This window comes from Megalobrama amblycephala, linkage group LG11 (genome assembly GCF_018812025.1).
Source record: "Megalobrama amblycephala isolate DHTTF-2021 linkage group LG11, ASM1881202v1, whole genome shotgun sequence".
Classification (NCBI taxonomy): Eukaryota; Metazoa; Chordata; class Actinopteri; order Cypriniformes; family Xenocyprididae; genus Megalobrama; species Megalobrama amblycephala.
Genome location: NC_063054.1, coordinates 1,805,848 through 1,831,390, shown reverse-complemented (window position 1 = coordinate 1,831,390; position 25,543 = coordinate 1,805,848). Strand labels below are relative to the sequence as shown.

General features: G+C 40.5%; 1 protein-coding gene across 1 annotated transcript; it reads right to left on the bottom strand.

Moving 5' to 3' along the window:
* Positions 1 to 715: 715 nt before the first annotated feature.
* LOC125278883 lies at positions 716 to 25,363 on the bottom strand. The gene is made up of 23 exons (XM_048208277.1): positions 25,152 to 25,363; positions 24,567 to 24,641; positions 24,368 to 24,491; positions 22,656 to 22,755; positions 21,105 to 21,227; positions 18,673 to 18,789; positions 17,700 to 17,860; positions 15,642 to 15,788; positions 15,460 to 15,562; positions 15,179 to 15,307; positions 13,687 to 13,872; positions 13,345 to 13,601; positions 11,734 to 12,648; positions 11,555 to 11,648; positions 11,026 to 11,133; positions 9,104 to 10,546; positions 6,897 to 7,019; positions 6,477 to 6,605; positions 5,036 to 5,228; positions 3,576 to 3,700; positions 3,039 to 3,229; positions 1,853 to 1,986; positions 716 to 1,776 (listed from the first exon to the last, which is right to left on the bottom strand). The coding sequence occupies exons 1-23, from the start codon at positions 25,195 to 25,197 to the stop codon at positions 1,544 to 1,546; spliced, it is 5,256 nt and encodes a 1,751-aa protein (XP_048064234.1). The 5' UTR covers positions 25,198 to 25,363; the 3' UTR covers positions 716 to 1,543.
* Positions 25,364 to 25,543: the final 180 nt, after the last annotated feature.

The window sequence follows — 25,543 nt, the reverse complement described above, 5'->3', positions numbered from 1 at the left end:
TGTCTGCAATAAACAATTTAAATTGTCTTTTACTCAAAGTTTAAGACAGTATTATTTTTAAAATTTTACTTGGAAATATTTTTAAAACATTTCATATGGGCCTATAATTATAAGTTAAATCGATTATTTTTGTTCACCTTAATCTTGATCCATTTTAAACTTAAATTTGAGACCATCAAATCAGAATATAGGCTAATATTTAGTTGAAGGTACACTATGTAACTTTTTTGTTCAGAGTTTATGAGCAAGTACATTGTTAATCCATCTTCCAAACCATGTTTTTGTCTTATCCTGAATCATTACAGTACGCCTATAATAAATGTTTATATTTCGACTATTTTAGACTGAGTGGGTTGAAAACCGCTGCGTGACGCGTCAAAAGAAAGTAGCTCCGGGTGTAATGTTCTTCCACAACCTCTAGAGCGCTGAAACTTACATAGTGTACTTTTAAAAATAAAATAAAAAAAAATTTAAAAAATAGATAACAATTTTAAAGTTATGCTTTCCTAAAAAGGTATATTTCAGTCATTTTCCGGCACAGATATTGTATTGAAGAATTCAGGCACTAGTGGGCAGCACTGCAGCGCTTATTCACCAAAAGACATTGAGCATCAAACCAGTCATATACGTCTCAGACACTCAAACCAGAGCCAGCTGGAGCTTTACCATCACTTGCCAGCAGTAAAGACCAAACATTCAAAACACAAACAAGCAGTTTGTTTAGAAGTAATATTTATTGTAAAAAGGTCCAGACATTACCCAGTTAACAGACACCGATGCCAATCATGTGCTGGGATCATGTGCATTCAAGACAAATACATTGAGCAACATTCAGCGCATTAAACACTGAACACATGACAGGATTTGGATCAGCTCATGAACATGTAAACAAGAGCAAACCTCACAGAGATTAACAGCACACTGCAGACGAGAATCACCACGAGGCCAGAGACTGACGGGAAGCCTTCAGGACACACAATCCATCCATATGCATCTCTCAGATCAAACACAAAACCACGTGAAAATACAAAAGAAAAGATGTGAAGTGAAATTCATGCAATCAATCCTGCTCAGAAAAACACACACAAACACACACAGGTGTCAGAGGAAAAGTTGAGAAACTGCATATGGAGGAAATGATGCGTCACTGAAGCTCCTCACGTCCAGCCCGACCCGATGGGAACCGGATCCATACATGTAAAAGTTGCACCATCAGCCTCATGAAAAGCACCAGAACACTGAAAAGGTCATATTAATATCTCATAGATATGTTAAACACACATACACATATAAATTTACATATTAGATATGATTGATTATATTATAATTGATGTGTTGAAGAGACAGACAGTCTGATTGATACAACCAGTATAAGTGTGAAGAGCTTAAAAAGGGTCGTTTTTCCTCTTGGAAACCTGCAAATATTAACACACGGACTCACACATTGAGTCTCAGATGAACACTTGGCACTATCAGTGGACTCTACAGCACCAAAAACAACAAAAACCCTGTCTAAAAGAGTTAAAAACACATTAAGATCAGCTCAGAAGCACTTCCTGAAGACGATCTGCGGGCCGAACTCCTCGTACTCCTCCGCACTGATCCAGGCGCTGCCAAGGTCTGGCATGAGGGCCAGCGCCGCGCCGCCGCTCCACACGGAAAAGTCTCGCTCCCGCGGGCTGATGACCCGCACGCACGCGCTCAGATCCGCAGGGACCATGTGTCGGATCTCCTGCTGCAGACGCTCGGGGAGGCCTGGCAGCAGCGTGTTCCCGCCTGCACAAGCACAGTCACATGTTAGAACGCCTGTGTTCTGATTGGACCGTGCAGCGGTGACATGTCCGACACATACCTGACAGAAGGATGTTTCCCACAAAACTGCGGCGGAGGTCGATGTCTGACCTCAGAACAGACTTGAAGACGCTCTCGTGCATCCCGTAATGATCTCGTCCAATCAGCTCCGGCCTGAAGAGGATTTCAGGTGCCCTGCGGATGTGATGATATGAGACCGTGAGAGGGTCAATCTAAAGATTTAAAGGGTTAGTTCACCCAAAAATGAAGATAATGTCATTGATTACTCACCCTCATGTCGTTCCACACCCGTAAGACCTTCATTAATCTTCAGAACACAAGATATTTTTGATGAAATCCGATGGCTCAGTGAGGCCTGCATAGCCAGCAATGACATTTCCTCTCTCAAGATCCATTAATGTACTAAAAACATATTTAAATCAGTTCATGTGAGTACAGTGGTTCAATATTAATATTATAAAGCCACGAGAATATTTTTGGTGCGCCAAAAAAACAAAATAACGACTTATTTAGTGATGGCCAATTTCAAAACACTGCTTCAGGAAGATTCGGAGCGTTATGAATCAGTGTGTCGAATCATGATTCGGAGCGCCAAAGTCACATGATTTCAGCAGTTTGACATGCGATGCGAATCATGCGATTCGATACGCTGATGCTCCGAAGCTTCCTGAAGCAGTGTTTTGAAATCGGCCATCACTAAATAAGTCGTTATTTCGTTTTTTTTGGTGCACCAAAAATATTCTCGTGGCTTTATAATATTAATATTGAACCACTGTACTCACATGAACTGATTTAAATATGTTTTTAGTACATTAATGGATCTTGAGAGAGGAAATGTCATTGTTCAGGCCTCACTGAGCCATCGGATTTCATCAAAAATATCTTCATTTGTGTTCTGAAGATTAATGAAGGTCTTACGGGTGTGGAACGGCATGAGGGTGAGTAATTAATGACATTATCTTCATTTTTGGGTGAACTAACCCTTTAAAGTCATGTGACGCACGTGTGCATAAGGCCCCCCAATATACTCACAGCAGCATTTTTAATATGTAAATGTGCTAAAAAGAATTGTCAAAAATCAAAAAAGCACTTTCACTCCCAGTTTAATCTTATGTTACTCTGTTGATTCTGGCCAGATGGTGAACTGCAGTCATTATAAGAGCACCTGACCACAATACAACCCTGATAACATGAACTTAACCTGCAGCAGAAGTGGGATCAGTTACCGGAAGCGTTCGGAGGACAGCGAGACGACCCGTCCGTCAGGGAGCGTGTAGTGCACTTCTGAGGAGGCTGTTCCTGCGCTCTTCAGCTCGGCTTCATAATCCAGAGCCACACAGCAGCATCTCTCCTTCATCTCTCGCACGATCTCCAGCTCCGCTGAAGTCCGCATACACACGCCCTGCTCCAGCAGCAGCTACAACACACAACACAATCACACTTTAGCACTAGACACAGCTTAATCAGTTTCCTGAAACACTAAAACCCTCTAAGTCTAAGAACTCCTGCTGGAGGGACTTTGGAAACCTTTTTCATGCTCAAACAGCAACATTACACACTAAAGACAGATGAACATTTGGAGAAAAACAGAATGGATCCTCTTTAACAATCAAATTTACTTAAATGTTTATATACATCTTTTAAATGTTCATTCTATTATCACAATAAGCCACCAAGCGGAGCTAATTAAACATGGTCAATGATTTCGGCACAGTGTCGGATTGTGATTACACTAATATTCATGTGTCTTGTGTCGTGAGCACCTTCTGCAGCTGCAGGGTGACGTCGGCGCCAGCGAGGCTGAAGCGCTGAACGGCGTGAGGCAGACAGTAACCCTCGAACACGGGAACACTGTGACTGACACCGTCTCCTGAGTCCAGCACCACACCTGAACACAAACACACAAATATTACTGTGTGAAAATCAAAAGAACTTCAAGAGATGATGCTTCATTAGGGTTCAGATGACTTTTCAAATATGATACACTAGCTTTACAGGGTTAAGCAAATTAAGGGCTCTAAATGATCAACATGATCAGATAAACCGTTCACGCAATCTCATACGATCTGTCGTCTGACTGAATTTAGACTTGGCAAGTAAAAGTCTTTTAGTATAACTGTACAAACGTCCTTCAGCTTGTGCTTCACATGTCTTTCTGATGTCAAATTCTGCACTGATTTGATCAAGTAAACATAACTTTGATATTGTTAGCAATATTTCAGCTGGACTGAAGCAGCTTTACTTGATTATCCAGACTTTTTTTTTTTTTTTTTTAGAAAAATGAGTATCAAATGATCATCAGGGTTTTGAGGAAGGTTTATTTTGTTCATCTCTTAATCATCATCATCATCATCATCATCATCGTATTGCATTGCGCGTTTTAAAACTACAGAGCTTTGATCATAAAACTAAGCATTTAAATATCATCTTACTTTATTGGCAGATATTGATATGCATTTTATGCAAGTATCTGCTATTGTTATAAATATCTCATTGATTTACATTACAAGCATCAGAATTTTATCTTACTTTTTGCCCATATAAATATCAGCATTTGAAGAAAATTGCATATTTTTCCTCAGTTTGGGCCTCCAAGTAAAACTGAGCTGTATTTTTTCCTCCATATTCTCACTATATCATGAGCCACAAAAGCCTGATGCATCAAATGAGAGTGTAAACAAAAACATGCACATTTAAAATATTTTGTATTAATACAAATTTCTGAAACTTGATTTTCCTATTATTTCATGTCAAGCTTTACCATGTTAAGAATCATTTCTACGCTACTCTGAGACCTGGAGCATCAAATCCCAATCGAACTGCATGTCCTTATACAGTGCTGGCCAATTGAAATTTCAGATTTGCAAAAAGACTGGAAATAAAATGCTGAAATTCTTTGCAGGAAATTTTTACATTTTAGTTTAAATTAACAGTGACATGGAGAGAAAGCAGCGTTCATGTAAAGAGCTTGGATTACACTTAAAGGATGACTGGTGGTTTTATTCTTGTGTATCTGTGTGTTTGTATGTCTGGGGAAAGGAGAAATCCAATACAAATGTATAGTGCAATATAAGTCGCTTTGGATAAAAGTGTCTGCCAAATGCATAAAAATGTAGAGAAAAAAAAAAAAAAAATCCAAATGAGTACAATAACAACAAAAGAAAAACCTTTACACCATAAATAACAGTAATAAGGCACTCTAAAGGCAACAGCGCTGACTGACCGGTGGTCCGTCCCGAGGCGTAGAGCGCCAGCACAGCCTGCAGAGCCACAAATGTGAGCGGGACGCTGAAGTCCTCGAACATCAGCTCCACCATCCGCTGCCGGTTCTGCACCGGGTTCATGGCGGCTTCGGTCAGCAGCACCGGATGATCCTCAGGACACACGGACAGCTGCTGGAACGCATGATGCCAGATCTACAGAGACAGAGAGCAACAAACACTAGAAAACAAGATTCAAGTCCAAAATGAATGTTCTCCCTCAAACGAGCACTGTTTACGCTGTGAGTGTTTCAGTACATCACAGTGAATCTTCTGGATCAACAGGAGAGGAAGTTGTACGGAAACTAAACAGCAGAAACAACTTCCTGTATGTTTACTTAAACACCAGACCTGTTTTCAGTCAATCTGACCTGCTCTAATGAACGTCAAGTCATGTTTACATGCACTAATTTTCAATCATAATGCATCCAATCGGAGTTCAGATTCTGAAAGTTCTGTTTATAAAAACCCTAAACTCTGCAATCCGATTCCCAAACAAATAAACCTTCACCAGAGTGCGTCAGCACACCACGTTCACTGACCAGTTCAGAAGATGCGAGGTGTAAATAATCATTGTGTGATGTAAAACATAAGCACATCACGGCACTGCACATGTGCACAAAGTATTACTGATTCAAGCATTTGCATGCTTTTCCTGTTGATTGGATTATTTCAGGTCTACAACCATCTCAAACTGATCAAAGTGTAACTGGGATTGGTTTAGGTGTTTACATAAAGGCTTCAGTCTGATTATAAACAGATTATCCATGTGCATGTATACAGCGAACGTGAAATACAGCAGTAAACGTCTGTCCTTCAAACACACGAGAGGGTGTTAGCGAGTGAAACTCAGCCGTTTCAATAGAAAGCCGCACATTTGAGTGAACGCCATCAAAGTGAAATTTTGTTGGCCACTGTCCATTCTCAACACTGTAGATATGTATAAATCCCAGCTCAAGTTAGGTTCAAACCAAACAGCCTTCAAATGACCAACTGAACCCGATGTGAAATTCCCAATCACAAAATTTCATGTGACTTCGCAGCGCTGCTTAGTTTGAAAGTGACTTGAGCTGTGCTTCATACATCAATACACTATTGACAGATTTTTTTAATCTGTAAAATTGACTAAATTTTGTTAATGTGACCACACTTTTAACCTATGTAACGAGGTTATCCAATTAGTTTTCCACCCTGTTTCTGACCCAGACTAACCCTGGCTTTGCTTCATTCTTATGCATGTCTGTGAAGGACCAATGCAACCGTTTGTTGAAGCTGCACTTAAACTAAAAATCAAGCCAAGTTCCTGCTGTGCATTAAACTTCTCGCCCTCATTGCCAAATGAACATGCAGGACATCAGGAACACCTACATAACGGAAGCACACAGCAGCTCCTCAAGTACTTACCATCTCCATCTCATCCCAGTTGCGTACAATGCCGTTCCTGATGGGATATTTCAATGTCAGCACTCCTCTCATGTGCTGCGCATCATGCCCAATGTACACCTCTCTCTCCACACTACCGTTCATTATTTCCTGTAATACAAGATCTTCATCAGAACAGGAAACATGAACACAGGCTGAATTAGTCAAAGTCGGTTTTACTTGTAGTGTTTTCCACAATACACAATATTTCAGAGCATCTTAAAAAAAAAAAAAAAAAAAAAAAAAAAAAATCATCATGTTAAAGTTTATAATATCTTCATACCTTAGCAGATTAGATCTGAATGATAATATAGTTCAATTCTGCGGTGATGCAAACAATCATGCAGCTGAGATTTGCTATATTTTATGGATATACCAAAGTATGTAAATAAAAGAGTCTACCTCATATTTGGGATGGCCGATGACCGTCGGGAACACCGTGGTTGGAAGATCCTGGTCTGCAAACCCTGCCTTCATCAAACCAGACCCTGTGTCCAGCACGATGGGCGTCTTATAATCGCTCATCTAATTCAGAATGGGGAAGAAACAAGAACTGCTACAGACTCGGTATATCCAGCAGACAAGAGAAAACTCAGCTGTGCCTGATCAAAAGACTCAGTGCTAACAGCTGCTACAAACCCTAGTGAACCTTCACTGAAAAGCATCATGACGTTTGGTCAATTTGAGATGCATCAGATACATCTGGCATCTTTAATTAAACTATACTCAGCTAGTCCCAATGCATTCTGGGCTTACATTAGTGAGCTGCTTACTTAGATGACAACAAAGCATTTGAGTAGAGTCTGGAGCCTCAAAGCCTCAAATATTGATGACGCTCTACTGTAAATGAGTGCAACTACACTGTCAGATAGGGGTGTGCGGTATTGACATTATATCTGGATATTTTCTGGGATTGTCATTAATTAGATATTTTGTCAAGTGTTTTTGTGCTGGTATCTTGAGGTTTTAGGCCTGACATGAACAGCTGACTCCCAAAACTCTTCATATTCTGTGCAGTGGTTCGGTCACTGCAGTCACAAATTAACTTTTCCCATTAAGGGGTGAGGTTTACAAGGGCATTTTTCATTTTATCAAGGCATTTTTCTCTAACCTTATTAGATTTATGCATCATCCTTGTGTCAAATTCGTACATTTAACCAAATTTAATTAGAAAAATACGTCACTGTTTCCAATGAGCATCAACAAAATCCATTTTTGCACTGCAGGAGTGGCACAGAAGCTGCATCTGAAGTGGCATTTAGATGCATATACACTGCAATTACAATTGCATAAATGTTATGATAATATTTAAAAATAATATTTAAATAAAGCAAGTGACTTGCCTGCTATATTTGATTTTTGACGCAGCAAAACAGTATGCCAGAGTGGTTTGTCTGAATACATAATATTAAAAAAAAAAAAGTACCCAGATGACCTACTACTTCTGCCGAGATTTGTGTGGATGACAGTGAAACTGTGCAATTGATGTCGTAGGTCACATGACAGTGATATGGCAGATGTAGTACGTCAAAATTTTATCCATACTACTCATATTCACACTAACTATAACATACTTTTTAAACGGTCACAAAGTAAGTTTCAAATCAAAGGCAGCACATACTATACAGAACGTAACTTCAGATGCAGCAACTGTCTTTATGAATGGATCATTGAATCATCGATTGGTTCAAAAACACATTCAGAAACACCACTGTGTGGTGCTCGGAGATGCACAGCTGTATTTTGAAAAGTTGTTGGCGAAAAAGAATATTGTCTAAAGTGTAACTTAAGATATTATTTTATAGAACAATCGATCCTTCGCAAAGACCCACTCCCCTTAGTTACTGTTGTTTTGTCCGACAAGTCATGGCGCTGTCACGCCACACACAGTGTAAAATACATCACGGAACAAAGAGGACACTGACAACACGTTGACAGACAAGACAGAGCAAGTTACTTATGATATTAAACAAAGTCCCAGCTTTCAAACTGTGTAATTTAAGAAATTCGAACAATAAAACCGTTTTGTGGCTCTTTAATGTGTCGTGACAGATCACTGTAGCGTCTCAGCTCAAGCGGCTCCTGAGCCGATCATCTCTTCCTACTAGTTCATTTACAGCATCAAATAAACATTAATGAACATCAGAAGGAATGTTGTTTAAAATGCGGAAAGACGTAAATACACCATTTTTCAAGTTCAAGTCCTCCGAAGTTAATCTAACTCCTGACTGCTTTGTCGGACAAAATGTCGGATTCGGCGTTATGATTGGTTAGATCGCTTGTCAATCAAACTCCAGGCGAAGGGTCAATTGAATAAACAAGATCAGATTTGCAATAATGCACGCATCGTGTGATACGCCTTAACTATATCAAATCTAAACAAGACAAACTCATACAGGGGATTTGTGCCGCCATATCTTCAATTTCAGCTAATACTAACTGCATTCTACTAGATTACATCACACAGTAAAATTGCACCGTCAAAGAGTGTTTTCAGAGTGAGTGACACTATGATATCATAATTTGGGGAAGCTGACATTAGACATAATTGCACACCTCTACAATAAACCAAAGCAGAGTGCTTCCTTAGTCAAGACTCTGTTCTGCACCTGTCTAGTGGAGGCGTTCAGCTGCAGCTGGCTGATTGGAGATCTGCAGACTGTTCTCATGGAGCCTGCACAGTCATCGGAAACACCATCACGGCCCACACACGGCCCAGTCGTGGAGTTGTCATCATGGTAGGGTAGCACCTGTGTCTCTGGGGTGGTCGTAGAGGAGCCAGAGATCTCTCGGGTCTCTTCACTGCACACCACTGCAGTGTTGTTGTTATTGTTCTGCATGTGCTGGCCTTGAGATGTGCTCTGTGTGCAGGCCTCGAGCTTTGAGGTAGCTGCGGAGAGCTCTGGTTCCACCTGTTCAGAGGCTGATGGTCGTGTCTGCTGGTCGTCGAGAGGCAAGACCTTCCGCGGTGCAGGAACTGGAGAAATCACGACGCCTCCGGGATCAAATGCATCTCGCACGACACTGCACTTCTGGGTCGAGGGCGCTTCACCAGTCTCCAGCTCAACTTGATCCGCAGCAGAATCACCACCATCTGGACAGTCGCAGGAAGACGTTTCAGCCTTTGGATGCTCAAGATGGATGTTTGGGCCTTCAGAGGCTTCCAGTTTCTGATCAGGAGTACCAGACAAACTGCTCAACATAAATGGCTCTCCATGACCAGACTGGGCATCCTGAAGGGATTCAGCGCAAGGAACAGAGTCAGGCACTGCAGGAGCTCCAATCTCAATCTCACTCAAGCTTGTGGTAGGAAAAGACTGGCTTGTTGAACTCAAAGGCTCAGGAGTCACACTCGAGTCTGTAAGACTGGCTTCTTCACCTGGATTTGGAGGCACTGTACTGCTGCACTCCTCTGTGTTTAAAACAAAAGAAGAATCTGGCTTCTCCACATCTGTATGGTGAGGGTCATGATGAACAGATTCAGGACTCTGCTGCTGGAGCCTACAGTTCCTCAACAACTCGCCGTCCAGATCTTTCAGCTTCGAGTTTCTCTCCATGACTGAACATTTGACAACTCTGTGGCCTTTGCTTGACCTCTTCCTCACCTTTCCTGCTTTCTCCATCTCTCTGCTCAGGCTTTTCTCCATCATCTCCACTTCCAGTTTCTCCTTCTCTAGCTGTGCCAGGAACATCCTCCTCTCCCTACAGGAGCTGCGTGTTGGGACATGACCCAGCGTCTGTTCTTCCGACTGAAGCCTCTCAGTCTTAGTGCAGCGTAGTGCTTCGAGTTTCAATTGCTCCTCCTTAATTTGCTCCTCAAGAACTTGAAGATCTCTAAGCTCTCGAAGGATCCCCATGTTGTCTACCTCAGGACATCTAGTGTCCAGCTGCACAGGCCTTTGACTCGTTGATGGACTTTCATTGACTAACCCTGGAGTGTCCGAGTCGCTTTCACTGGTTTTCAGAGTCTCGGAGTCCAAAGCAGCAAGTTCACTCTGAAGGACATCATCCAATCCGATCACGCCAGATTCAGCCAGATCTCTCGGGGACATCTGGAACAAAAAGTAAATGTTCAAATAATCATACTTTCTAGTTACCCACACACAAATGTCTAGTCATATTTCATATTAATTGTGGTTGACTGATATATCAACATTGGCCCATGAGTTTTTTTTATGTCTCATGAGTGGGACTCTTATTTTGGCAGCGCCATCCTATAACTCTGTTCTAAATTTGCTGTCAGTCAGATCAAGTTTGGTTCTTCTCAGGCGAGTCAACATGCAGAAATCGAATGGTGAACTGCTCCTGAACTCCCTGAGACTCAATCTGCATTCTCCAGGGGTCACATTTGTAGGCTGCATACTTCATCAGGGATGTCTTATTTCAGAAAAGTAACCGTAATAAAATTGACTTATTCCTTGTGAGGTGTAAAATAACTGATTTCCTTCTTGCTTTGCAATCTGAATGTTACTTTTCTTAAATGAGACCTCTGTACGAGGCAGCCTTAGAAATGAGACAGCTTTTGACTCACCATACTGTGCTGGTGTTCTTCAGTCCATAAGGGCCAGTGTTTGTGTAGGTCCTCTGACCTCAACAACTCATCCAGGACCACTTCCTGTGCAAGCACATTCTCTTCCTCCTGAAAAAAAGATATTACAACCATGTCAATAGTTTCAACTGCAAAGCACCACTTTTTGCTGTTACCGCAAGACAATGAGAATTTACATCTCAGGTTATCAAGCTGAAATCTTTTGAAAACAGGTTTCAAAGTTTTTGAAAATGACAGTTGTCTCGGTGTAAACTACAAAAATGCGAACATGTGAAAACAGTGATGCAATACGCGTGCAATTACATATTCAGTCTACAGTCATGTAGTTCTTTACAAAGTGACATCGCCATCTACAGGCCTGGCAGCAGAATACAGCATTTGTCTCATTTTCACGGATCGTTCTGACAGTGTTTTTGTCTATACATGAAAAATGCAAAGGAAAAAAGCTTCAATTTTTGTGTAAACATGCCCTCGAGACGCGAGTACTGAACTCCACAGAACAGACACTGACCTCTAATATCCCAGCTGTTCGCTCTAACGTCTCCTCCACCTCCTTTAGCTCTTGTTGCTCTCTCTGAACCCAGTCGCCGAGAGACACGTCCAACCTACTCAATAGAGGACACAAGTCCTTAAAAGAAACCACACTACAATTAAACACTGTTTTAGAAAATAAAACATAGAAAGCCTTACCGTTCAAAAGAGTCCCGTCTGAGGTTGTGCAGATCGAACGAGTCCCAGAGAAGAGAAGGATCTCCATCCACAGTGCTGCTGGGTTTCTCTTCATTATCCGTTAAGGTACTGGACAGGACGTTACCTAGGGGATTCAGCTCAGACTCCTCAAAGCTCTGGTGACTCTGCTGGTGTTTGCCGTCCGTCTGCGTCGGCTGGTCTCGTGCCCAGTCTGAGCGTTCAGAGGGACTGGGGCTCCTTGGGTCCCTCCGCGGGTTGGAGTTGGGCGTAATGGTAACCGTATAAGAGCTTTCCAGATCATCTATCGGGAGGCTCAGCCAGGGGTTCTTGGGTAGCGTGGCCGACCGCTTCACTTTGATCTCCAGGTTCACAGAGTCTGAGGTTATTTTGGGAACGATCTGAATACTGGCCCGGGTGGCGTCCCGCTGTAAGCTGAACCCTAGTTCTTCACGCTGATCCTCAGAGTCAGACACGCTCACTATGTTCTCCTCTTGAATCTGACCGTGAAGGGGTTTCGACTTGAAAGCAGAGTCTCCGTTTCCCAGAAACCTAGGGAGAATATCCCTTCTGCTCCTGCTATCCAGATGACTGTTACCTGCTCCATCAAAGCCAGAGTCAAAGGAGCTGAGAGACGGAGGTTTGGCTGCGGCTCCGCTGGGCGAGGCCTGCTGGTGACAGTCCCCAACTGAAGGCCACTTGGTCAAATCGCACAAGCTATCACAAGGAGAAACCACAAGTGTCGGTTGGACAGAGTCTGGAGGCAGACTACAGGTATTGCGCTGATCCTCAAGGGAAGTGATGTCAGAGGTCTTGTGGTGACCCTTGAGGTACTCATACTGCCACTGGAGGGCAAGATGAAGGTCATGAAGGGGAACAGTACCCGGTGAGGTCAAGAGTCTCCTCAGAGTCATGCATCTGTGGACGGTCATGAACACATCATGCAAACAGAAGATCCACATTCAACAAGTCTGTGGCTGTGATTTTGCCAAGTAGGATGAGTTTCTGGGTCAATATACAGGTACAGGGTTCAACCAAATGGACCATTTTTGCATTTCTGGGGTCCTCTGAACTATAGTGGTGAAAAGCAGCTATAGTAACATTTAAGTATGGGGAACTATTCTCACTTTTAAAGGGGACCTATCATGAAAATCTGACTTTTTCCGTGTTTAAGTGCTATAATCGGGTCCCCGGTGCATCTACAAACCCAGAAAATGTAGTAACTTTGTTTTGGCAAGCCTTTCTCTGCAAACGTGAAAAAAAACGAGCCACTCAGATTTCACTCCCCTTGTGACGCAGAAAGGGGATCTTGTATTACCTCCCCTTAAACTGCCCTTAGGCGGTTTCTCTCATTTTCGCAAGAGAAAGTGTACAGTGTAATTTGGCAATTTTCATTATCAATTTCATGATTTAATAGCACAGAAATAAGGGTAACTATCATCCCCTTAAGCACTAAGGTTTGCCACCACAGCAACCCAAGAGCACACATTCAACAAGGCCACATACCCACAATGACCTGGCAAACAATTCACGTGTACTAACATAAATGTTCTAACAATACCACAGAACCAAGTTCGTGCAAAATAAGTTGCACACCGTTTTGTTTGTACACACCTGTGAGACAGCTGCGTGCCCGTCTGCTGAAGGTTGGGGTCAGTTATAGTGTTAGAGAGACGTGCCAGCTTCACCAGCTCCTGCACCTCCGGACAGGGATTTCTCCTGAGGAAGGTCTGGACTCCTCGTCTCCAGGTGGACGAGCCGGAGCGCAGATCAGAGGAAGATCCGCCCTCGCTCACACCCTCACAGTGTTCGGTCCACAGCAGCTCCTGCAGGAGGCTCTCACCAAGCACTCGCTCGTACCAGCTCTTGCACTGAGAAGCAAAGCCACACATTTGATTTAGACGTTGAGAATCACTGCCGTTTACAGCTGTCTGACTCTGGCAGCACCTCACATACTCTGTTATAGGTGTGATGGAAGTCAGACACGCTCCTCAGGATCTGGTACGGATGCTGAACAGCAGAGAAGAGGTTCTCCTTTAATCTGGCCAAATCATCCAGCCACGGCTCCGCAGGCTTTCTCTCAGTTATCGGAACGGTCTCTGCTAATGTGTGGATGATGTCCTCAGCACGACGAACTAGTGCCTGTTCACAAGAGGAGTTGACATATTTGGTCAGACAGAAATGTGGAGTCAAACACCATCCCACTGAGACTGAAACTAATAGATTGTCCCTTTGCTGCTGTGTTGGGTAGCCTATCCACAGAGAAATACATATCAGTCACTAAACAAATCTTCTGATTAGGTGTGACCGCCGTTTCAAATGCTGTTGTCAATGGAAACTTGTTGCATCTGCCTGGTTAGCCGGTCATTTCATTGAATACATCAGATATTGAAGTGGGACTTCAGCTCTGACCACATGAATCGTTCATCTCAAAGAGGTCATGAAATGTATTTTCAGATATTTTATATCATGCTTCTGGAGATTAAGTTTTTTGCACCAAAAAGGAAAACAAAAAAAAAGGATAAATATTTGTAAATCGTCAAAGACTATAGGAGTAACAAGACACGTCACTCGTATTGTTTTGAATGGGGAAAAAGTGCAACGCGCAATATGGCGGAATAAGTCCCGCCTTCTAAATAAGAGCCAATCACCGATTGGTAAAGCCATCACGTCACCTCAGCGGCCGTTGGAAGATCCGGTTCCTATAGAAAGAGCCTCCGAAGTGAGGCAAAAGAGATGGGCATTTAGGACTGCACATGAGCTTGATCCAGCCTGAAATACATTTTTTTTGTTATTATTCGAGCGTTTAGAAACAAAATTTCTGAGACAGTTGTCAGATTTCATTGATTTCAAATATGAAACTTAATCAAAAGCTTGGCAAGCAGCTTTGGAGAATTTGATGTTTTCCCATTCAAAAGAGATACGAGCTGCACTTGGATGCCCGAGAGGCGTTTCAAAGATGGTCGCAGAGTGAAATGACTTGTCTTAAAGGGACTTTGTTGTCATTTAAATTAACAATCAATTAATCTATTAATCATTAGCCTTAATACTGCAATATGAATCTACTGCAGTGACTTAAAGTCAACAGCATGACAGGATGTGCAAATGCTACTCAAAACACCATGTTCCTCACCAAATGAATGAGAAGGGATTTTGGTCTAAAAGGGATTGTAAAATGAGTCGATGTGATCGATCACTTATTAAATTAATTAATAACCAAATATAACGACTAATACAACGTGTCACCAACGCCGCCTCAGATGCATGCTTGTCAGAATGCTCTTGCTGGAACAAAGCGCTGAAAACGGCAAAAACCCCCAATGAATTCACAAAAATTAAAATGGTGTTCTCACTATAACGAAATTTAAAATAAGACTGTCCCAGTCATAGTTATTAGTCATGCATTGCTATTTGATTGCTGATTAATCGTTAACATCCCTTTACGTACCATGGCATGAGTGTAAACTGACACCTCAAACTGCAGCCGGAGCTCTTCAGCCCTGTGGGCGTCTTTAGCCACTTCAGTCCTGTACGGCTGCACCTTCTGCCTGTGCAGCGCCACCATCTGCTCCTGGATCTGAGAGAAGAGCGCGAGCTGACAAAAACCTCACAAGAACAGACGTTACCAAAACACTCGGACTCAGAGCAATTAAGTCTGTACTCAGATTAACAAAAAATAAGACTGATTTGATAGTGATAGTGAAGGTGATGATAGGTCGTGTTCCTGACCTGTTGAGCCTCTCGCTGTAGACGGAGCACCTGCAGCTGGACGTGGGCTTTAGAAAAGGCCTGTTGCCACAGCAACTCCACCTTCTCCACCGCTGCCGTTATCCTGAGAGAAAGACAACATAAGCACATGGAGACAGTGTTTCTGGAGATCTTGGAGCACTAAAGGCTACATGAACATGTACCGGTTGTAGTTGCGGAGCATCTCTAGTGCGGTGTGCGTGTAGAGGACCGTTCCAGCCATGGCATGAAAGCAGGGCTCATTCTCCGGGAAACGCAGCTTCTCCAACAAACACTCACAATGCTTCAACAAGTCATCTAAACCAAGATCCCTAAACACAAACGCACACATTAGCACTAGACACAGTCTGCTATAACATCTACTGGACATGGATTATGGTGTAAAGAAAGGCCGTGTATTGGGAGTAAACGGGTCTGTGGTTTTGGATGCAGTATAGCAGTGGTTCCCAAAACTTCTGCCCGGGCCTCCCATTAAAGAGAGAAATGTGATCAAAGCTGAATTTTTGGATTGACACTAAACATATTTCACCATAAATGCATATAATTAAACCGTTTTACAGTCAACATATGGCTTTTTGCCCAGGATAAAGCAAGAAAAACTACAACTTGCATCACATTTAGATAAACAACATACATTTGTGAGAAAGGTGGAAAAACAGTTATGACCCACATTATTTCTTGTACAAACAAAGATTTAAAAGCAAAAAGAAAAGACATGAGAGTCCACAGTTGTCAATTTTAAGTTTTAATTTAAAATGTTTGTGATTTTAACATGTTTAAATGTTCTTCAACTTATATTTAACATTTATTCATGGTTTAATGCCATATCAGCAGCAATTCTTCAACTTATATAGATCTATATTTAATATATATATATAATATTTTGTGTTCAATTATTTACTAAGCGGGATAATTATGCAGTGGGGTCTCGTATCACCCTGAAAAGGTTTCTTTAGCATAATCTGCTGACTGTACACTATACCTTACACCAAGCTCACACATACTCTGTTTGCAGCATGCACGAGGTGCGTATTAGTCCTGTGCGTATTATTCCTATGTTATCAGGTCAGAGCGTTCACACAGACGTGATCCGGCAATGCTTTCCAGGAGCGGTGCGTCTGCAGCAGCGCAGCGATTGTTTGAATTAGTGACAGCGCATTGTTCGCATAAAAATAAACATGCATTGACCCTAAAAATGTAGCAAATTTCACCATAAATGCACAATTAAACTCTTTCACAGTCAACATATGGATTTTTTTCCCAGGGTAAAGCAAGGAATCCACAACTTGCATCACCTTTAGATAAATATACATTTGTGAAAAATTTTAATTTAAAATGTTTGTGATTTTAATGTTTAAATGAATTGCAGTTAATTTATACAGAAGTAATGCATTGAATATTTTGTTTAAAATTAATGCATTTAAATGTGAATATGTTTATGAAAGTTTGTAAGTGTACTGTGTGCAAAGAGAATCGCCATTCTGAAAAACACTCATGAACTTTTGGATTTGAAATCAAGATAATGAATAAATGTTTCCATACTGCAGACAGAGCGTGTGTAAAGCTGGCGTTAGCCTCGCCGTGACCCTCTTTTTATAACTGCGCGGTTTGGGAACAACTGCAGTCCATAATCCCATTTAATTACATGTACATTCCTACTTTTGATTTATTCATCCAGATGTTTGCATCTCATTAAATTGCCAAATTTTGTGACATTCTATACAGTAAATTCCTTGATTGTCACAGAAATCATCTGGTCTAAACGCTCGTCCACACCAAGAACGGTAACTTTAAAGTTAACTATATTAGTGTCCACACCAATGGATGATCTCGTTTGGTTTATTTTAATCGCCTCTGTCATTTTAAATGCTCAAGCTCATTACAGCAGGATGGATTCTGATTGGCCATCAATGTTTTTATCAGCTGGATAAATTTGTTCTGAAAGTGATCGTTTCTCGTTATCGTTTTAGCTGTGATGTGAATTCTGCCGTTTCTGCTATATTGAGAGCAATTTTTAGAGCTATATCTTTATCATTATCTTTATAGTTATCGTTCTTGGTGAACGGACCTTAAAACAGGTGATATTTCCTTAAAGATCGGATTTAAAAAAATAATCTCTAAGGGATTTACAAGAACTACTGACCACTAATCCGATTTAGCGAACGGTATGTACAGGAGATTTATAACTTCAGCCACTGAAACGCCCAAACACATGGCAATACCTCCTCAGCTGCTGGAAACGGCCCTCGTTCACAGAGCAAAACTCTCGGAGCCGCTCAAAGTCTGCAGGAACGGGAAGCTTTGAGAGTGACTGTAGAGTCGAGATGCAGGACGGCAGTCTGTTCACCACCAACAGGAACTCCTGCACAAATGTGTCAATCTCCTGCACAAACAAGACAAGAACAAGATCAAGCTGCTAAACCAGATTCATCTAATACAGAGATTCATCTGACAGTACAGTTAGTAATATTACTCAACTTTAAATATAAGAGCGCATGTCGGCTCTCAGGTCAAGTTAAGGCTCAAATAAACCTGGATCAGATCTATAAGGCATTATCAAACCCTGAACAAACACATGAGAGAGAGAGAGCGGCTGTGGGACGAGCACGTGAGACACTGTGTGCAGCTCTTTCACTTGCTAATGACTTCAGATGATTGTCCTCTGAAGCTTCTCCAGGGCGACACACAATAGAGATAATCATGAATACACTGACTAATGAAACACATCTGAGTCACCGCATAACACACACACACACACACACACACACACACACACACACTAAACATGCACATACTAAACACTGCTGAAGCTGTGAGGATCTGGGGAAAGTGAAGAGTACGTCATCTGTTATCTAAGGCCATCGTGGCTGATCATGAGACCTTGCTGTGGCGTGACTGATCTATCCTGCTGTAGACGGAGCCAGAGAATCAAACATGACGAACAAACACACAACTCAATTATGCAACGTCTGGGTGTTTCAGATTTGAAAAGGCTAGGAGGACAAAAACAGGCCATCACATGAATTCAGATATCAGGCCTCACAGTCCTTTAGCCACACACACACACACTCTTATGATGGAGGGGTCTTTCAATTAGACTTGTTTTTATTGTTGAGCTAATGATCTTCTGATTCTAATAAAAACAACCCTTTCTGCATTTCATATGCAAATGAAATGAAATGGTTTGACACACACCTTCACGAAGGCAGCCCAGCTCTTATGGCAGTAGATGAGGTATCCACCCAAACTGGACGGTAACTGGCTTCTGTCGATGTAGTTGGAAAGTTCAAAAACCTCTTTGAGGAAAATGCGCTGTTTACATGCAAGAAAACAAAGACATTAGAGTTAAAAACAACTGTAGCAATGCAGAAACAAATACAGTTCTGACTTTAGGGCTGGGAAATGATGCAGATTTCATAATGATTCAGATTCACAAGCTCTTGATTCAATATAGATTCATCTGGTAATAGTTCATTACATGCAACATATTCATATATTAAAATAAACTCAAATCTAAAATGCTTGAACAGTTAATAGATTAGTTCACTTAAGAATTAAGATTTCCTGATAATTTACTCTCCTCCATGTCATTCAAGATGTTCATGTCTTTCTTTCTTCAGTGGAAAAGAAATGAAGGTTTTTGAGGAAAACATTCTAGGATTTTTCTCCATATAGTGGACTTCACTGGGGTTCAACAGTTTCAGTGCAGCTTCAAAGAGCTCTACATGATCCCAGACGAGGAATAAGAGTCTAATCTAGAGAAACCATCGGACATTTTCTAAAAAAAGTAAAAAATTATATACTTAACCACAAATGCTCATCTTGCACTGCTCTGTGATGCGCCACGCATGACGTAATCATGTTGGAAAGGTAGGCGAAAAAAATTAAAAATAAACTAATAATAATAATTTTCTCCTCAAAATCGCCCGATATCGTTTTCTCATTTTTTTGTAAAGGCCGTTTGACTTAGTCTTTGCATGTTTGCTTTGTAAACACTGGATCGGTACTTCCACCTACGTCAAGCGTGACCTTTCCAACATGATTACGTCATGCGTGGCACATCGCAGAGCAGTGCAAGATGAGCATTTGTGGTTAAAAGTATATAATTTTAATTTTTTTATTAAATGTCCGATGGTTTCTCTAGATAAGACTCTTATTCCTCGTCTGGGATCATGTAGAGCTCTTTGAAGCTGCACTGAAACTGACATTTGGACCTTCAACCCGTTGAACCCCAGTGAAGTCCACTATATGGAGAAAAATCCTGGAATGTTTTCCTCAAAAACCTTCATTTCTTTTTGACTGAAGAAACAAAGACAAACATCTTGGATGACATGGGGTTGAGTAAATTATCAGGAAGTTTGAATTCTGAATTGAACTAATGCTTTAAAAATTCTCTCCCTCAATAACAATACAGTTCTTGTGACTTCAGAAATAATGATTAATTAATAAAAATTATGTCTTGTTGGACAGGAGCCCTCGAGTCAAAGGTTGAGAAGCACCCAATCTGTATAACACCAGAGATCAAACTATTACATGATACTGATTTTCATAAACATTCATAACTCAAAATGTATACAAACATTTAAACCACACATAAGGCAACCACATGTATAAACTGAACTATGACTCACATTAATGAACTCTAGTAAATAAGAAACAGTTCATGAAATCAAGTAAATCAGATCAAAATATGATTGTTCACTGATGACAGATTTATTCAAATACTCTCCTCTAGAGTTATTTTCCACCTAACTAATAAGTTCAACTAATGTTCATACACCAGGGATGATGGACTTCAAAACCCAGAAACAAGCAGCATTTGGTTCAATCATCACATAGTCAGTGTTTTTAATGTGTTTTTGGTGAAATGCCTGAAATAAATTCGTTGCTTAAAGAAAATTCGGTCCCACTTTATATTAAGTGGCCTTAACTACTATGAACTTGCATTTAAATTAATCATTTGATACAATGCACTTATTGTGTACATACATGTTTTTACATTGTACTTATATTTTAAAAAACACCTGCATGTAATTACATCTGTAATTAATTTCTGTAATTACATTACACTATTGACCCATCCCTTACACCTTAACCCACATTGTACTTATTTTTTGATGCAAGTACATGGTAGTTAAGGCCACCTAATATAAAGTGGGACCGAAAAGTCATGTTTTATTCCATGACATAAAATAAAAGCTTTGACTCATCTTGAAGAATGTGGTTAACAAGCGTCTAAAAGGAAGTAGAGGTTATAAACGCCATTAAACGTCACACAGAACAGGAAAACTCATCTTGCCTCACTGTGTTCATAATCTCTAACTCAAGCTTTCAGGGAAAAGGTTTTTAAATAAAGACTGAAAGAGTTTAATGATAGTGACATTGAAGTCATGTGACCGTGGTATAGTTTGTTTATAGCCGATTTTTAGATTGTCACGAAGAACAAAATGTGCATACGAATAAGAAAATCGCAGATTATTTCCAAATGGAAAAATCCTATTGGGTGTTTGAGGGAACCAGGGTGATGTGAGTCTACAGAAACACCTCATCACTGCTGTATGTGTGAACGTGAAGGTGATTTCAGTGGACTGACCCTTGAGTAAAGGTCACTAGCTCACAGAACTCACTTTGAAGAGGACGGGTCTGTGCTGCTTGGACCCGCTCTGCGTCAGGAGTTTCCCCAGCTGCTTCTGCACATCTTTCTTCTTCGGTTGAACAACATACACAGAATGGATGATCCTCCTGTCAAACTACAACACAAGACATTACAGATGTCAGCAATCACTGTTTCTCAGGCCCCTTTCACCAGTGTTGTGTCTCAAAGCAGTGTTGTGAGCATCCCGTGTCCATTATGAGATAAGAGCAGACATGTGACCGACAGCAGGCATGTGATCTTCAGCCTCAACATCAGGTCAAAACTACAGCTTCACTCACAGAGGAAGAGTTTACCCAAAAATCCAGCATTTAATCAAATAAGAGGATCCGTATAAATCCTCCACAAAAGCAGATCTCCTAGACTAACAAAGTCAACCTGAAATTAAGTTCACTGAACTTCTTGCTCTTCGCTGTAGCTCCAATAATGCTCGCATGTTAAATCTTGGCACAAGAAGATGCGTCACGCCGGGTTTGACGTCAATGATGGAAACACTATTCACAGATGATCTTTCCGTCTCCCGGAGCTAAAAAGACTCATTTACAGTCATGTTTCAAAACAAAATCACGGACTCCACAGTCCCATGACACACGAACGCCAATGGAGAAACCAGTTCAGCCCTGCTGGCAGATGCAGTAACTACATCTGGTTAAAATAAGCTTCTTTCTTCACTGACAGCCATTCAACAAGATCTGTGAATCGCCTTTTTTTTGCAAACACGTCAATATTTCAGTATAGCAGATGTAGTAAAGTAACTGTACTGGTGTTTGATTCTTTTTGGAGAATCTAAGGGTTTTTTGCAAACCTAATCAAACATCTGAAGTGTCTTCAGGATGACGAACATTAAAATTGCTAAAAACAGAGTCACATCACTGATTTAAGAAGAGCTTCAGTCAGTTATTTAACAACAGTAGCGCAGACAGCAGAAAAGAGACTGATACTGTGGACTGAACTGCACTGAATCGTGACATTATCAACAAAGACTAAACGTGTTGAGCTATATAACAACAACAACTAGTTTTCTGTCTATAAACATAACCGAACAGTTGTTCCCTTGTCTATTAAAACATGTAATATATTAAAGCGTCTTTGGTGTTTCCATGGTTTCTACAAAATAAAACCGGAAACCGAGGGTAACGCGGGTATGATGCCATTGACAGGCGACTCCTCACACGTCCCGCAGCCTTGGTTAAAATTGCAGTTTTCCTCAATTTACAAATAGTTGGAAACATTTGGGATATTGTAAGTACTCAAGTGAACAAAATGTATAACACTGGCCTAGAGGTTTTTGGATATTTTACTGCAAAAATCTTACATATTGCACTTTTAAATAAACATCTAGTGACTGTCAAACACACCAGACTGATTGATGTGCATTAAAGATTTAAGTACGTTAATGCAAGAAGCTGGTTTAACTGGTTGAAAACAGGACACTTGCCAATGCAACAACAAATAAAATGTCATTTTCTCCTGCACACAAGAAGAGATGAAACTATAATTATAGAAAAGTCAGAATGCATAATACCTCCAACAACAGAAGAGTTTCAGCGATAAACCGTGCGATGGTGAGGCTGGCTTGTCTCAGATCAACCACCACAGACAGCAGACTGTCCTCACCTCTGATACTGTCAGCAGAAACACAACATACGCATTTATGTACAAAAACAACACTGTGAGGAGATTTCAAGAGACAAACACAAAAGGTCAAGCAGAAAGTCAGAGCTGCTTCATTTCACACGACAAAAAAGAATGAAGTGATCAAATCACTGAAAAAAAGCATCACAATTTTAGTATAACTCATGTGCCATCCTGCTTGGATATTGGCGCAAACTTATTTTAAATTGTACAGCTCTAACCTGCTAAATGCAACAATAAGGCATGAATATCTCAAGATATTATAAACACTATAATCATGATTTTCTGTAAAGACCCTTTGAAAATGTGTTTTGTGGAAAGCATTTTGACTCGACTACACACACTCAGGGTCTTTGGGGTCTCCAGGCAACAAAATGTAATTTTGTAACAATTTTTTTTTTTTTTTTTTTTAAACAAAATGTAATTTTACTGTTTATTAATGTTCTTCATATTTGTGCAGTTTTTGGAGGATTTATCATATCTTTTAAATTTATATAAATTATTTTTTTAAAATAGGTTTTCATACAAAAACAGCATTTTATGTAAAATTCACTTTATAAAAGACCCACATTTCTAACTTTCATTCATGTGGATAACATGGATAATTTGACATGGTTTAGTGTAAGATTTTTACCCATCTTTTGGAAAATGCAGTTTTAAAAGTAAAAAATTATCATTTTTGCCTGTAGATGGCAGCAGAGCTCCACTATTTGCTGTTTGACTGACTGAAAGACATCTTTTCACAAGTTTTTTTTTTTTTTTCCAGTTGGATTTATATCCAAATATTCTTAAATCACAATTATGACAATAAAAATTACTTTTTGCCAAAGTTTGGCATTTTTTTGTACTGAAAAAAAATAAGTTTTCCAAAAATGTTGATTTTGAGGATGAATTTTGGGGTCTCATCACAATGTAACAAAAAACTGATTTTTTTATTACAAAAAAAAAAAAAATACTAAACTTTGACAAAAAGTATTTTTTTGTTATAATTGTGATTTCATAATATTTTAGATATGAATCCAACTGGAAAAAAACTTGTGAAAAGACATCTTTCAGTCAGTCAAACAGCAAATAGTGGAGCTCTGCAGCATCTACTGGATAAAGTGATAATTTTTTACTTTTAAAACCGCATTTTCCAAAAGATGGGCAAAAATCTCACACTAAACCATATCAAATTATCCATGTTATCCCCATGAATGAAAGTTAGAAATGTGGGTCTTTTATAAAGTGAATTTTACATAAGCTGTTTTTGTATAAAAACCTAAATTAAAAAAAAAAAAAAAAAAAAAAAAAAAAAAAAACATAAAAACATTAACAAACAAGTAAAATTACATTTGTTTAACAAAAAAAAACAATTTTGTTACAAAATTACATTTTGTTGCCTGGGGTCTCTGGAGACCCCAAAGATCCTGAGTGCACTTCCCAAACGAAGGCCGCACAAGGGTTAAATGGGACAAATGAACTTGACATTTATTGAGCTTGGTGGAACAAATCACCATACATGTGTTTAATGGAAAAGAGCAGCTCGGACACTCTTAAAAACTTCTAGGAGAGTCAAACGTCAGGACTGATTAAACATTAGAGCGTGTGAGCGTTTCATACTTGTGCAGACGCAGACAGTAGTGTATGAAGTGTGACACCTCCTCTCTGCTCAGCTCCACTGAGAGTTTACTCTGCGCCTCCGCCGGGAACAGGACCAGAGGACAGCCGTGCTGGTCAAACACACCTGTGGACACACACATCCATCATTAGACGACACACGGCAGATCCACAGGGACAGACGGACCGCAGCGGCTCTTACCTGGGAATATGACCGCTCCGGAGTTCAGCACGTGCTCTGCGGGCCGGGACGGGGATGGAGGAGAGCCCGGGACCCCTGAAACAACAGCTGACTTCAGACACACAGACGATACCCAATGATCCCATTCCCACCACACAGGAATGAAAAAACATGCTTTTGTAAATCATAATTATGACAAAAAGTTGACATACCAAGTCATATTTATGAGAAATGTATAAAAAAAAAAATACAATTAACAAAAAGCAATCACATAAAAAGCCATAATAACAACTTTTTAATGACTTGCAATATCATAATGCAAACTTTGTCTCATAATTTCGACGTTTTAATCTCAATTATGACTTAGTATGTCATAAATATGACTTCTATCATCATTATTGACCAAAGCATGATTGTTCATATTTGCTCTTCCACATAACTGTCCATCCTGATGGTCTGATGATCTTCACACGAGCCGAAACACAGTGTTTAGCGGCACAAATGAACACAAACGCTTATTACACGGTCTAATTACGACAATCCAGCGAGAAAACAGTAAAATCGCCCTTCATCTGCGCGACAGGAGCCGCGGCACTTGTTGCTTACCTGCGCGTGCGCCGTTCATCTTCACCGGAGTCTCACGGTCTCTCATCTGACGCCAGTGTTTCCAGAAAAACTCCTCCGGGAAACTTTATAACAAAGTGATTCTGCAGCGGGATAGAGGGACAGCAAGAGCCGGAGTAGGTGCGAGAGTTTCCGCCATGTTGAGCCCATTCAGCGCGCATCACACGGCTGAGTGACCCGGAGCCGCGCAGCCGGCGCGAGCCGACCTCATTTATAATGTACAGCTGGAGGGCGGGGCGATGGGAAGACACGCCCACAAACATGAATGAAACATTGTTATTATAATTGTAACAAAAAAATCTGGCATATTTAATTTATTTACAAATTATATAATTTTGAATAAAAGTGTTCGAACATTTCCTTGTTTTAATCTT